The sequence below is a fragment of the Cucurbita maxima genome, unplaced genomic scaffold, assembly GCF_002738345.1.
Source record: "Cucurbita maxima cultivar Rimu unplaced genomic scaffold, Cmax_1.0 Cma_Scf00015, whole genome shotgun sequence".
NCBI lineage: Eukaryota > Viridiplantae > Streptophyta > Magnoliopsida > Cucurbitales > Cucurbitaceae > Cucurbita > Cucurbita maxima.
The window spans coordinates 4,267,326-4,280,544 of NW_019272031.1; the positions used below are offsets into that span (position 1 = coordinate 4,267,326).

The window sequence follows — 13,219 nt, forward strand, 5'->3', positions numbered from 1 at the left end:
CGTACTATCATCAGCCTAGTTGATTACACCCCATTACGTACTATCATCAGCCTAGTTGATTAGGGCCCATTATGTACTATCATCAGCCTAGTTGATTTCGACCCATTACGTACTATCATCAGCCTAGTTGATTACAGCCCATTACGTACTATCATCAGCCTAGTTGATTACACCCCATTACGTACTATCATCAGCCTAGTTGATTAGGGCCCATTATGTACTATCATCAGCCTAGTTGATTTCGACCCATTACGTACTATCATCAGCCTAGTTGATTACACCCCATTACGTACTATCATCAGCCTAGTTGATTAGGGCCCATTATGTACTATCATCAGCCTAGTTGATTTCGACCCATTACGTACTATCATCAGCCTAGTTGATTTCGACCCATTACGTACTATCATCAGCCTAGTTGATTACGACCCATTACGTACTATCATCAGCCTAGTTGATTACAGCCCATTACGTATTATTACCAGCAGTCTAGTCGATTAAAACACTGTCTGTTCGAGAGAAGTTTCCACACCCTTATAAAGAATGCTTCGTTCCTCTGTATAAGATAAGAGCATGTCAAAAGGTTCGATTGATAAAGTTGGCACGATCTTTGGACCACACTCTACGTTCTTGAAGTTGATAGTCAATTTTGTTCCACTTAAAAAAATAAAAGAATTTAGAGAGAAAATTGGGGTTGAAATTAAATTAATATCCAAAAAAAAAAATGTAAGAATAAATTTGGTGTGGGGAAAGAGAAAATACAAAGCAATAAAAGAATTAATGCAATTAATTAGACTACACAAAATTATTTAGTGAGACTTCAACAAAGCTCCAAAAAGAAGGTAAGGAATTAGCAGACGACATGTCGACTTCGCTGCATGTCTCCAATTTCATCCACCTCCCAAAACTACACGTCGCTCATTTGAACTTCTTGCCTGGTAGACGACCTGTTATCATCGTCCCAGTTTGTCGTTCTGTAATAAGTTGCATACAGAATCAACTGTATCAACCCAGAAAGAGCTCCCAAACTGTTTGGAATCTGAACCAAAAAAAAAAAAAAAAGTCAACTCACGAGATGTTGACCTTTTACGGTAGGTCAAGGGATTGGAGCGGCTTACTTACCAACACGTTGGGATCGAATTTCAGAAGGGCGTAAATGGCCCAAACGACACCGTTACAAAAGTTGGCAAGCGAGAGAGTGAACGGCATATACTTAACACTCTTCGTTTTGATAACCATTCGCTAAAAATGAAACAAAGCTCGAGATTTGAGCAAAAATTTCAAGAACAAAAACAAGTTAGCTCGGGATGTAGTAGCTCGATAGGACGTACCATGACAGTCAACGGAGACGTATACATAGCGATGTTGAAGATAATACAAATTACACCAATGAAGTAAGATCTACTCGTGGTGTTATGGAAAACAAAGAGGGTAATGAGAAGGATAATGGAGAAGAAGATAGTTTCAATCAAAAGAACCACCAAAATCTTCCTCTGCAAAACAAAATTGCATGAGAAAACAAAGCCATGCAACGTAAAATTACGATAAAATATTTGGTTTAGATCGAGATTACGTACTCTCTTGACCCACGGAGAGTAGATAAAGAAGATCGAAAGGTAAGAAATCTCGATAAAAAACCCGATCCCGTTGATCGTAACGACGAGGATGCTATCAGGATGAACAAAGGGCATTCCATACAATACCCACATAGCGCAATTGAGGATGGTGGCTAGGTAAGGATCAGGCTTGAAATCTTCCACGCTCTTGCGCTTCACTATCGCAACGAATGTGGGGCTGCATGCACCAAAAAGTTAAAAGTAAGTTCTTAGAATCTCGGTAAAGCTGCTTCTTTCAGAAACCTTAATTTTTACCGATCATTTTGAATAAACAACTCAAACTAAAGCTTACATTGGAGAAGTAAATAGACCAAATGAGATGACATTTCCTGAAAAATAAACATAATTACAAATTCAAACGTTAATCATATAGATTAGTGATTGAAGATTATGATTATGATTATGATTTGATTAAAGTTTTTCACCTATGATTCCGATGACTGTTCTGGCTGTATCTGTATACACCATTGTAACATAAAAACGAGAAAAAACGAAGATCTAAACGACCGATACAGAAGGAATAAGGATGCAACTCATCTATGATTGTCTTTTTTGCTGTTTTTTTTTTTTGGTGGGTTTAAGGAAAAAATGTAAGAAAAAAACAATGTTTCTTTAAGAACATGATCATGTTTGTAGGTATGTATATATGAATAGATGTGTAAAGAGAGGGAAGAGAGTGACTAAATTTAGGAGTTGGGGTTATAAAGGTTGAAGCTTTTTCAAGGCCAAACGTGAATAACTGTGGTAATTGACTGAAGATAAAGTCACATTTTGGGTGATAATTTAACTTTTTACCTCCTTAATTGTCGATTAGTTACTCACTAACATGGATTAAAGTGATTTTTTTTTTCTTGTTTTAGGGTTTTTGGAGGCTAATTTTAGGAGTTTTTGTGATGGGTATTAGCATTTGGATATCTAAAAAGGACATTTAGGGTTTAGGGTTTCACCGTTTTAGGTTTTAGGGTTTGGGTTTTAGGTTTTAGGGTTTGGGGTTTGGGGTTTAGATAAAGAAGAAAACGGTCAATTTTTTTTTTAGGGTTTTAAGGAGGGTTTAGAGTTACACGGTTTTGGGGTTTAGGGTTTAGGGTTTCACCGTTTTAGGTTTTAGGGTTTGGGTTTTAGGTTTTAGGGTTTGGGGTTTGGGGTTTAGATAAAGAAGAAAACGGTCAATTTTTTTTTTAGGGTTTTAAGGAGGGTTTAGAGTTACACGGTTTTGGGGTTTAGGGTTTAGGGTTTCACCGTTTTAGGTTTTAGGGTTTGGGTTTTAGGTTTTAGGGTTTGGGGTTTGGGGTTTAGATAAAGAAGAAAACGGTCAATTTTTTTTTTAGGGTTTTAAGGAGGGTTTATGGGGTTTGGGGTTTAGATAAAGAAGAAAACGGTCAATTTTTTTTTTAGGGTTTTAAGGAGGGTTTAGAGTTACACGGGTTTAGATAAAGAAGAAAACGGTCAATTTTTTTTTTAGGGTTTTAAGGAGGGTTTAGAGTTACACCGTTTTGGGGTTTAGGGTTTAGGGTTTCACGGTTTTAAGGTTTAGGGTTTCACGGTTTTAAGGTTTAGGGTTTCACGGTTTTAAGGTTTAGGGTTTCACGGTTTTAAGGTTTAGGGTTTAGGGTTTAGATAAAATGCAAATGGTTACTTTTTTTTTTTTTTAAGGTTTTAAGGAGGGTTTAGGGTTTAGGGTTTCACACTTTTAGAGTTTTAGGGTTTAGAGTTTAGGGTTCAAGGTTTAGATAAAGAAGCAAAATGTTCATTTTTTTAGGGTTTTAAGGACATGTAGGGTAAAGGAGTTCACGTCTCGGACTTTTTAATCGAAGGCATATGCATATATATTTATGTTTTAACGGACAAAGAAGTGAATAGGTAAAAAAAACGTTTAACCCTTGGCTACCGTAGTTTGCCTTATAATATGAAAAATATCCTTTTTTTTTTTTTTATTACTTTCGTGGAATCCTTAACTAAAATTTAGGGTATACCCGGGTTGATTTGAATTTGGTAGGGTTGTGAGCGCTATTTAGTTATTCGGGTCACTAACTCAACTAACCCAAAATTTGGTTCGAGTTGGATTGGATTAGGTCGTCGAGTTATTTATTCTTTTAAAAATTTATTTTAAAAAATTCTACTTAGTCACATATACGCTACATTAATAACTAAATTTTTCATAAAATTCAAATATCAAACATTCACAAGTCATAACGCATAAAAATCTTAAAATTAGGATAGGGTTGAGTTGAGATGTAAACCTTATTTCCAGGTTGGTTGAGTTGACCCGACTAAAAAAGTTATAACTCACGAACCGCTGAGTTTTTTTATTTTCTAAAATTTTAGTTGGAATTGTTCCATCATACTAACGCTACTATTTAAATTAGGAAATTTTAATGTTTTCGTAATAAAAAATGCAAAATCTTTTTTTAAAAATAAAATAAATTGGAGAGAGAAATAAAATATTTCTCGTAAAAATGTAGAAACATTTTCATAGAAGACACATTTTGAAATCATGAAGCTAACAACGACACGTAATAGACTAAAACGGACAATATCTGATAGCGATGGGCTTAAGTTGTTACAAATGGTATTAGAACCAGAACCTAGACGGTGTGTTAATGAGAACGCTGGCCCTCAAGAGAAGTGGGTTATGAGATCTCACATCAGTTAGAGAGAGAAACAAAACATTCCTTGTAAAGGTGTGAAAATTTCTCCCTAACAGGCACGTTCTAAAACCGTGAGACTAACAACGATACGTCACAAACCAAAACATAAAATATCTGCTAACAGTCAGCTTATATTTCTATCTCGATTATTAACTATATTAATATCACATCATTAAAGCCCAAAACTAAGAACATAGATTAACCCAATACTATTTATATATATATATAAATTTAAAAAAATGTATGATCCAGTTGTTTGCCCTAATGGCTAAAGAGACAATAATCCAATGACAATCAAAATTTGGATGTAATAAATTAATGATTGGATTCTCTCAATCATAGGACTTTGTACACATGATTAGATTCTCCTAATTTACAATTAAAAACGTCCACTTGTCTTTTTCCAATCACTTCATCTCATGTGGGGCTATGAGTAATGGTTTGTTGTCTATGTAACACTTCAATTTGGCATCCAATTCTTTGTATACCTCTTTTTATGTTCTTACACAATTTTGGGGTGGGAAAAGACTATTCCAATCCGTTGTGGACAGTAGATATTGTCCTTTTTAATTTTTTCCTTTCGAGCTTCCCTTCAATGTTTTTAAAACGAGTATGCTAGGGAGAGGTTTTCATACCCTTATAAACGGTGTTTCGTTCTCCTCTCCAACCAATGTGGGATCACACAATTCACCCATCTTCGAGACCTAGCGTTGTTGCTCGCACTCGTTCCCTTCTCCAATTAATGTGGGACTCCCATTCCATTCCCCTTTGGAGCCCAGCGTCCTTGCTGACACACTCTTTCGTGTCTACCCCTTTTTGGGGCTCAGCCGCCTCGTGTCTGGCTCTGATACCATTTGTAACAGCTCAAGCTCACTGCTAACATATATTGTTTTTTTTAGGTTTTTCCTTTTGTGCTTTCCCTCCAAACTTTTAAAACATGTCCGCTAGAGAGATAGGTTTCCACACCCTTATAAATGGTCTTTCGTCCTCCTCTTCAACTGATGTAGGATCTCACACAAAAGTAGCTAACTTACCTGTTCAATAATAAGACATTGACTTCACCATAGAATGTCGTCGACTTTAAAGAGTTAGTTTTTACTCTTCATTTAAGGATTTTTTTTAGTTTAACAACACGTGAGAGTAGAGATTCAAGTTTTTGCACCATGGTATTATAAATCAAAACTTTTATGTTCTCACCTCTCTAAGATACCTTAAAGGGATGGCATTCTTCTACTCAGAAGCAGCTGATGGACATTCGTTGTCAATTGCTCTCACTGTCTGTCTTTTTTGAATTTCCTGAGGTGAAAACTGCTCTCAAATGATCCAAACGAAAGAACTTTCAAAAGGGTGTTCGAGAAATTTGTGACCCAAAAAAAGACAAAGCCACAAGAACTCTCTTTCATTGCCAAATTCCTCTCTCTCTCTAGCCCTTTTCTTTGTGAATAAAACAAAGCAAAAGGTGTAATCTTGAAGATCCAAGATGAGTGATTTCTATACGTGACAGAGACATTCAAACACACAAGAACAGACCCACAAAACCTTTCAGCCTTTTGAAGCTTCTGGGGTTGGTTAGTTGGTTGGTTGGTTTTTCAATTGAAGTACTATGGTTATGGAGATTGTGGTGTCGGCGGTTCTGTTGCTGGTCGGAATCGCTGTTCTGGTAGTGATTCATGTGTGTATTGTGGGGAGAGCTTTCAGAGGAGAAAGGGAAGGGATTTGGAGAAGCAATTTGGGAAAGAACCTTTCAAATCAGGATTTGGAGAAGCTTCCATGTTATGAGTACAAATCAGGGGAGAAACAGAGCACAAATGGCGTTGATTTGGAATGTGTTGTTTGTTTGGAGGGCTTCAAAACAGGGGAAAGATGCAGGTTGCTGCCCAATTGCAGGCATAGCTTCCATGTTGAGTGCATAGATTCATGGCTTTTGAAGACACCCATTTGCCCAATTTGCAGAACTTGCGCTGCTGTTCCTAAATTTGGCTTGGTTTTGGAGCACCAAAATGACCCTTTATAAGATAAGGATGAAAAGGGTATGCTTTTTTTGTTTGTTCAATCAAGTTTAGCTGACAAGTGACACCCACTTCCTCCGCCGGGTGCGGTGGCCGGAGGGAGATGAAGTTCAGAAGAAGGGCCGCCGCCTGTCTGTAAGTGGGGTGGAGCTCACAGTTGGAGAATTTGAGGAAGGGGAGCGGCTAAGAGGGAAGAAGAAGAAGGGTGGAAAGTGGGGTTAATGGAGAATTTCTTGTGGGTGGGGATTGTTGTCGAATATTTTTCTTCTTTGTTTTTTTGGTTTTTTTTTTTTAATAATTTACTTTTGTAATATATGAAGGGGATGAACTTGGGAGATTGTGGAATTTATGGCTGAGTTTCTTGGGCAAGAGATTTGAATAATCTATTTGTTGTTGTCGGATCCCGTTATATCTTTCTCCATTTCTCAAATCGGAGAAGGACCAATTTATTCTCGTTCTAAACATTTACCTACTTCCTCTATTATCGAGCATTACACCTTTCTTCATTTCTCATATCTGAGAAGGACCCAATTCTCGTTCTAAATATTCACCTCCTCTATTATCGAGCATTGCAACTTTATCCATTTCTCGTATCTAAAAAGGACCCAATTTCTTTTTACCTCCAAAATCTATTGTAACCATCTCAAACACAATGGTGATTTTTTTTTTTTTACGTCTCTTCCTATTAAGATGTGATGAAGAACGAATCTCAAATCATACATCTTTCTTGTGGTAAAGACTATGTCACGATGTTCATTGAATTCTCAAACACGAGAACAAGATGTACCGTGGTTGTCGATGGTCATGTACATCGAAGGGGTAGATACCAGTATACACAGACATATGCCAGGTCTAGACCCAAAGAAAGAAGAATACAAAAGAAAGAAGGATTTCAAATCTGTTGATCCTCGAGAGAATTGGTCGACTCATCATGTGTTCTTTGAAGGAAAACAATAAAAGTGCACCACCACGTACAAACTTAGTTTTCTATTCCTGCCAATATTCAGAACGAAACATCTTATAAATCTCAAGCAAACCATAGCAAGATTCGTGAACGAAGATCATGTTCCGTGCCAACAAGAAAATGAAGTTTTCTTTGGTGCCGAACGTCTCGATTTTCCAATGTTCTGATCTGAAAGGTAACAATGTTTTAGGCTCCTAAGAATGTTTCATAATACCATCATGTACATGGGATCAAAAGACCTGGTTAAAACATGAGATCTTGAAGATGAAAACATTTAAGGACAAAACTTCTTCTCATTTCTTCTCGGTATAGCTCTCCAATTCTCTCCTAAGCTGCAACGAGAAGTCGTCATTGACATCATCGTCATCCCAGTCGTCTTCCCACTGCTGAGTAATTTCTTTCCCTTCTTCTTTGACTTCCCACTCTGTCATTGACATGATCGTTAATAACATCAGAAACGTCTATGATAACAGAATGCTTAGATTAGTATATCTATTGGAACCAAATTTCTATCAAACCCATAAAGATCAAGAAGCAGATTCGTTTTTCTTTTTTTATCAGTGAGGGAGAGGAGAGAGAGGATGAACAAGAAGCTGCGCGTAACAAGCTCTACATCAGCATCTAAGAGAGAGGTCTCTGAGAAATGAGCTCAAGTTACTTGTGATTAGAATCGATTTACTAGGCTAGACACACATCAGAGAGTATCACAGTGCTTCACTTGTATGAAAATCAACCCAGTAACTAACTGCCAGAACCGTTAAAAAGTAAGTGCCTGAACGAGAAGCTCTGTCTCTTTCTGTCTCTAACCACTTTGTTCTTAAGTGATGAAGGTACTCGAAACAATCTATTCACGTTAGCATGCCTATACATCACTTCCAACCTTTACAAGCAATTTTATTATCAAGACACTACACGTCAGTCAGCAACTTTAGCACATACATCCTTCAAGAGCTCAAGACATGTAATGTTCTAATTGTGAAAATGAAATGAGCAGACATATGATCTTACTAAGCCACAAGCGAGAGTCCAAGGCACCAGCAATGACACATCTATGTGGAGTTCAAAAATTCGGAGAAAAATTAACTGGAGATATCGAGCAAAATGGACACGTACAAGGACTTAATATATACAGATCAAGAGACAAACATAGCTATCTCGAGCACAATTATTCACAATGCTACGTATCTATAAACAACTCCAACATTTCCACATCACTCTAGCTTTTTATGTATAAGGATAAGTAGAGTTCAAGGGTCCAAGAACTAGATGAGATGTCATCAAGTGACCAGTCATATGATTTGGATGCTTAATTTGAAGATATCTTATTGCTCCCGGAATATGGAAGTCCCTTTAACCACATTCCAATTGATAATCATCGACTCTAACCACGTTCTAAAACATAATGGAACGGATCAACTGCAAACCATGAAAAATGATGGTTCAACCATGGTCTTATCCATGGCCTTATGCCTCTAATCTCTTTCCCTCAAAGCACAGATGTATTGCCCATCAAAATTTTCCAATCAAGCAACAAAAAACATGCTTCGTCACCCGCATCTCAATCTATAAAACATGAATTTCTATTTCTTTCCTTGAGAGCATATCAAGATCAATGCATATCCACCATTTGAGTCTACAACAATTAGAAATTGTTAAACAGCAAAAGGATTTTGCCTCTCTCTATCTCTCTCCCCCTTTATTTGAATCTAAAAATTAGAATTTAGAAACAAAGAAACCAAGACCACAATTTATCAATCAAAATCACACCCAGACCATTATTGATTGCACGTCGGGAAACCATGTATGAAAAATAATATACGCTGGAAGTGTGGAACCAGTAGTAAAGAACTTGGAGGAATTAAGAAAGAAAGTAGTAAGATCATAAACCATACCTTCATTAATCTCAAACTCTTCGAACTCATCATCATCTTCAAAGAGATCAATCTTAACTTCCTCAGTAGCGGTTTTGGATTCAGTTGCCATCACAAAGTTTGAACTGTATAAGGATGTAGAATTCAACAAAAATCAGCAATACATCCCATTAATCAGTAAAAAAAAAGATTTATAAATCAGACGCCAGGTTATAAATGAAGAACTTGCATTCAAATAACAAAGTGAAACCTACTGAACCTAATTTTTTCCAATGTAAGATGCGAATCACACAAGGAACCAAGAGTACAAAAAAAAACTAATGAAGGTCTTATTGGTCACGTATTTTGCAGAATCTCACAAAAGCATGTATCGATATCATCAAAGATAAACAAATATCATGAAAAATCGAAAACTTCTTCGTTCATAAGTGGGATAAAGAGATGGAAATAGCAAAACACATCGAATCAGTACATCCGATCTGAAGTATGCGACTGCGAATAGAATTACTCAAGAACTCCAGAGAAAATTCTAGATCTAAACAAAAAAAAAAAATCGTAAAATTGAAAGAAGGTAGATTTTAAAGATGAACAGTAAAGATCATTACCTTCGTTCTACTGGGAGGTGGATGCAAGACAGAATGTCGAGAGAGTAAAAAAAAACTGAACCAGCTGAAGAAATCTGGTGATTGAGAAGATGGATATTTAGCCCTAACTATCAGGTCGTAACCCAATCTGCGTCGCGTTCTTGTGTTCGAATCCAACTATTTCCATTTGCTTTATTTATTTTGTTCTTTTTTTTCAATTACTTGTCCCAAATCTAAATGATCATCCTCAAATACATATGTCCACCGTTCTTCCACCCTATCCCAACAAGATCTCATCTCTGCAAAATTCTCTATTTATTTTTACAGAAATCGAGAATGTCGGGTAAATTACAATGTATCTAACAGATGATTCAAAGTTATGGTAGAGATCTAAATACAGAGACATTCAAGATGGGTGATGCACTATAGACACTTAAAAGAGCTTAAACCAAGAACCCCAATAGTAGTTCTTGACATGTTCGAGTTCCCTTTACTTTTGAGACTGCATTACATGTTCGAGTTGAGACATACTGTGATTCTCTAGATTTATGTTGGAATGATACAAAGTTATGGTAGATATCCAAATATTGGGACATTCAAAATGGGTGATGCACCGTAGACACTTCAGAGAGCTTAAACCAAAAACCTCGATCGTAGTTCTTGACCTGTTCGAGCTCCATTAACTCCTGAGACTACATTACATGTTCGAATTGAGGCATACTGTGAATATCTTAACTTATGTTAGTATTCAATTTTGTTAAGGGACGACCCATTGAAGGAATTAAAATTTTATTTATATATTTTCTTAAAAAGAAAACATTATTCATTTTAAATAATCTTTTAAAGACTAATATGGTATAATTTTTAAAAAATGTAAAATATAATATAATATTTTACCTATAATTAATTGCATATAAACCTATAAGTAAGAGTTTTGACTTAGTGTACACTAATAATAAGAATCTTTTACTTTTTATTTAAATTGAAATAAAATTCAAACACGTATTTATTTAAATTTATATTCTTAAACTTTTAAAAGTTTTAATAAAATCAAAATTTTAAAAATATCTTTTATAGTTTTTAAATTTTAAAATTTTGAAAAGTGTTAATAATATTTTTATTTAAAAATTTAAAATTATTTTTTAAAGGCATTTAAAAGTTCGGATTAAAGTAATTATATATTTTTTAATTTTTTTTAATTAAAAAGTATTAACTTAAAAAGGTTTAAAGAATATTTTTCAAGATAAGACACAATTATTTTTGTATTAATTTAATATACAAAAATAAAGAGTGAATATTAGTAGGTGGATAGCAGCGCCACCTAAAATTGGATTCCCTAAGTGGGCCCCCACACCCCAAATCAACGCTTGCCAGCTCATCCCTGACCCCACCCTTTTTGTACTATCTCATTCTGTTTGCGAAGCACCAGATCATACCCCACCTTCCACAACGACTCTAAAGAAAAAAATTCGCTTTTCCATTTTTTCCTAAAATAAATAATTACTCTTTAGTGCTCGATCATCCAACTACCGGATAACAAACACTGGACCCCACCACTTTACTGGCGGTTTCCGGTCACCCATTGTTTCTTTCTTCAAACCCATTGGCTCTATATACATAGCGCTATTCCGATTGTGAATCCTTAATTTGCGGCCATGGGAGACCGTGACGGAGCTTTCAAAGAACCGGAGTCCACCGGAGAAATCGGCGGCGCCGATGCTCATTTGGTCTCCGGACGATATAATTGCTTATGCTTCCCTTGCTTCGGACCTCGTCGGTCGGTTTCCGACGAGATTTCCTGGTGGGAACGGGCGAAGGCAGGAGCGAGAGCGAGAGCGAAAGCCACCTTAGACAGCGAGGATCACTGGTGGACCGGCGGAGTTAGATCTGTCAAGAAGCTTCGTGAATGGTCCGAGATCGTCGCCGGTCCGAGATGGAAAACGTTCATTCGTCGGTTCAACCGGAACCGGCCCGCTGCCGTGAAGCTTGGGAAATTCCAGTATGATCCCATCAGTTACGCTTTGAATTTCGACGAGGGAAATAACGGCAATGTGGATTTCGAAGAGGAGGAGTGCAACGGTGGGTTTAAGAACTTCTCCGAACGGTTCGCTGCCGTGCCGGCTCCGGTGAAGTCGGCGGTGGATGTATAGGGTTCTGCGGCGGTCTTTTGTCCTTTTCTGGTGAAGTTGACTGGTCGGCTTCCGTCCGGTGGTGGTAATTTAACGTATCTTTTTTTCAACTGATGAGCTGGAAGTTGACCGTTCGCAATTAATTTAGATGAGCCAATGGTGGCGGTACACGTGGCATAAGGTGGTTTACTTTCTGTGCAGGGTGACGTGTAGAAAAACCATTGGTAGTTGATATGATTTTGTTTTCTTTTTTTTTTCCAATTAAATTTGTATAATTCATTTGCCAATAATAGAATTGCATAATTCAAATAGAGTTTCATTTATGTAAATTCTTATTGTCGAATTTATATCTAATAATATATCATTAAAATTTTTAAAATATTTAAATAAGTTTTGAATCTATAATTTATATTCGATCTCTTATCAAAGAATACAAGAAAGAGTTAAGATTAGTGTTCATAATAGTAAAAGATTTCAATGTCTTATAATGTTCAAGCTCGAGAGGTTAATTTAATTCAAGTGGGTTGAGAAATCATACGTCGGTTGAAGACGGGAACAAATCATTACTTATAAAATTTAGAAACCTCTCCCTAATAGTGTTTTGAAATCGTGATGCTAAATGTCATACATAACGGGCAAAAATTAACAATATCTACTAATAGTGGGCTTGAGTAGTTACAAAAGTTCACTCCGACCAAATAAGCTATAGAATCTCTATTTCAATGAGAGAGATAAAATCATGAGGGTGACGACCATTATGTAACGAGTAGAATCAAATAATATCTATTAGCGACGGTAGGCTTGAGTTGATACAAAAGCCCACTTCTACCAACACATATCGCATAACATTCGTATTTAAATATGAGAGATAAAATCGTTAGGCTGACGACCATACATGTAGAAGTTGATAATATCTACTAACGAGCCCACTTCGACCAAACAGAGCATTGAATCCCTATTTAAATGGGAGAGATAAAATCGCGAAGCATCAACAGAAACTGCGAATATCTACTAGTGAACTTGAGTTGTTACAACAGCCCACCAGACATAGTATCCCTATTAAAACCGGTAACAACCATAAGTACCAGTAGAAACTGTGGATATCTACTAGTGGACTTAAGTTGTTACAACCACCCACCAAACATAGAATCCCTATTAAATCCAACGACAATCATAAGTAACCAGTAGAAACTATGGATATCTGACAACCATAAGTAACCAGTAGAAACTGTGGACATCTACTAGTGGACTTGAGTTGTTACAACAGCCCACTAGACATAGTATCCCTATTAAAACCGGTGACAACCATAAGTAACCAGTAGAAACGGTGGATATCTACTAGTGGACTTGAGTTGTTACAATAGCCCACTAGACATAGTATCCCTATTAAAACCGGTGACA

At 36.5% G+C, this 13,219-nt stretch overlaps 3 protein-coding genes across 3 annotated transcripts; 2 read left to right on the forward strand and 1 right to left on the reverse strand.

Moving 5' to 3' along the window:
- Positions 1-860: 860 nt before the first annotated feature.
- On the reverse strand, positions 861-2,081 carry LOC111490309 (bidirectional sugar transporter SWEET5-like). Its single transcript, XM_023138897.1, has 6 exons — positions 2,039-2,081; positions 1,906-1,942; positions 1,575-1,791; positions 1,329-1,490; positions 1,120-1,239; positions 861-1,036 (listed from the first exon to the last, which is right to left on the reverse strand). The coding sequence occupies exons 1-6, from the start codon at positions 2,079-2,081 to the stop codon at positions 905-907; spliced, it is 711 nt and encodes a 236-aa protein (XP_022994665.1). The 3' UTR covers positions 861-904.
- A 3,783-nt stretch (positions 2,082-5,864) lies between these two features.
- LOC111489951 (RING-H2 finger protein ATL56-like) lies at positions 5,865-6,275 on the forward strand. Its single transcript, XM_023138354.1, has one exon. It carries the CDS (start codon positions 5,865-5,867, stop codon positions 6,273-6,275), a length of 411 nt encoding a protein of 136 aa, XP_022994122.1.
- A 5,012-nt stretch (positions 6,276-11,287) lies between these two features.
- LOC111490316 lies at positions 11,288-12,141 on the forward strand. Its single transcript, XM_023138906.1, has one exon. The coding sequence runs from the start codon at positions 11,345-11,347 to the stop codon at positions 11,837-11,839; it is 495 nt and encodes a 164-aa protein (XP_022994674.1). The 5' UTR covers positions 11,288-11,344; the 3' UTR covers positions 11,840-12,141.
- Positions 12,142-13,219: the final 1,078 nt, after the last annotated feature.

What these genes read in the sequence shown, in the direction of transcription:
- LOC111490309 (XM_023138897.1), bottom strand. Translation starts at nt 2,081, where the DNA reads ATGGTGTATACAGATACAGCCAGAACAGTCATCGGAATCATAG. An exon ending in AACAGTCATCGGAATCATAG is followed by an intron (nt 1,943 to 2,038) that starts GTGAAAAACTTT and finishes TTTATTTTTCAG; the next exon opens with GAAATGTCATCTCATTTGGT. An exon ending in GGTCTATTTACTTCTCCAAT is followed by an intron (nt 1,792 to 1,905) that starts GTAAGCTTTAGT and finishes TGGTGCATGCAG; the next exon opens with CCCCACATTCGTTGCGATAG.
- LOC111489951 (XM_023138354.1), top strand. Translation starts at nt 5,865, where the DNA reads ATGGTTATGGAGATTGTGGTGTCGGCGGTTCTGTTGCTGGTCGGAATC.
- LOC111490316 (XM_023138906.1), top strand. Translation starts at nt 11,345, where the DNA reads ATGGGAGACCGTGACGGAGCTTTCAAAGAACCGGAGTCCACCGGAGAA.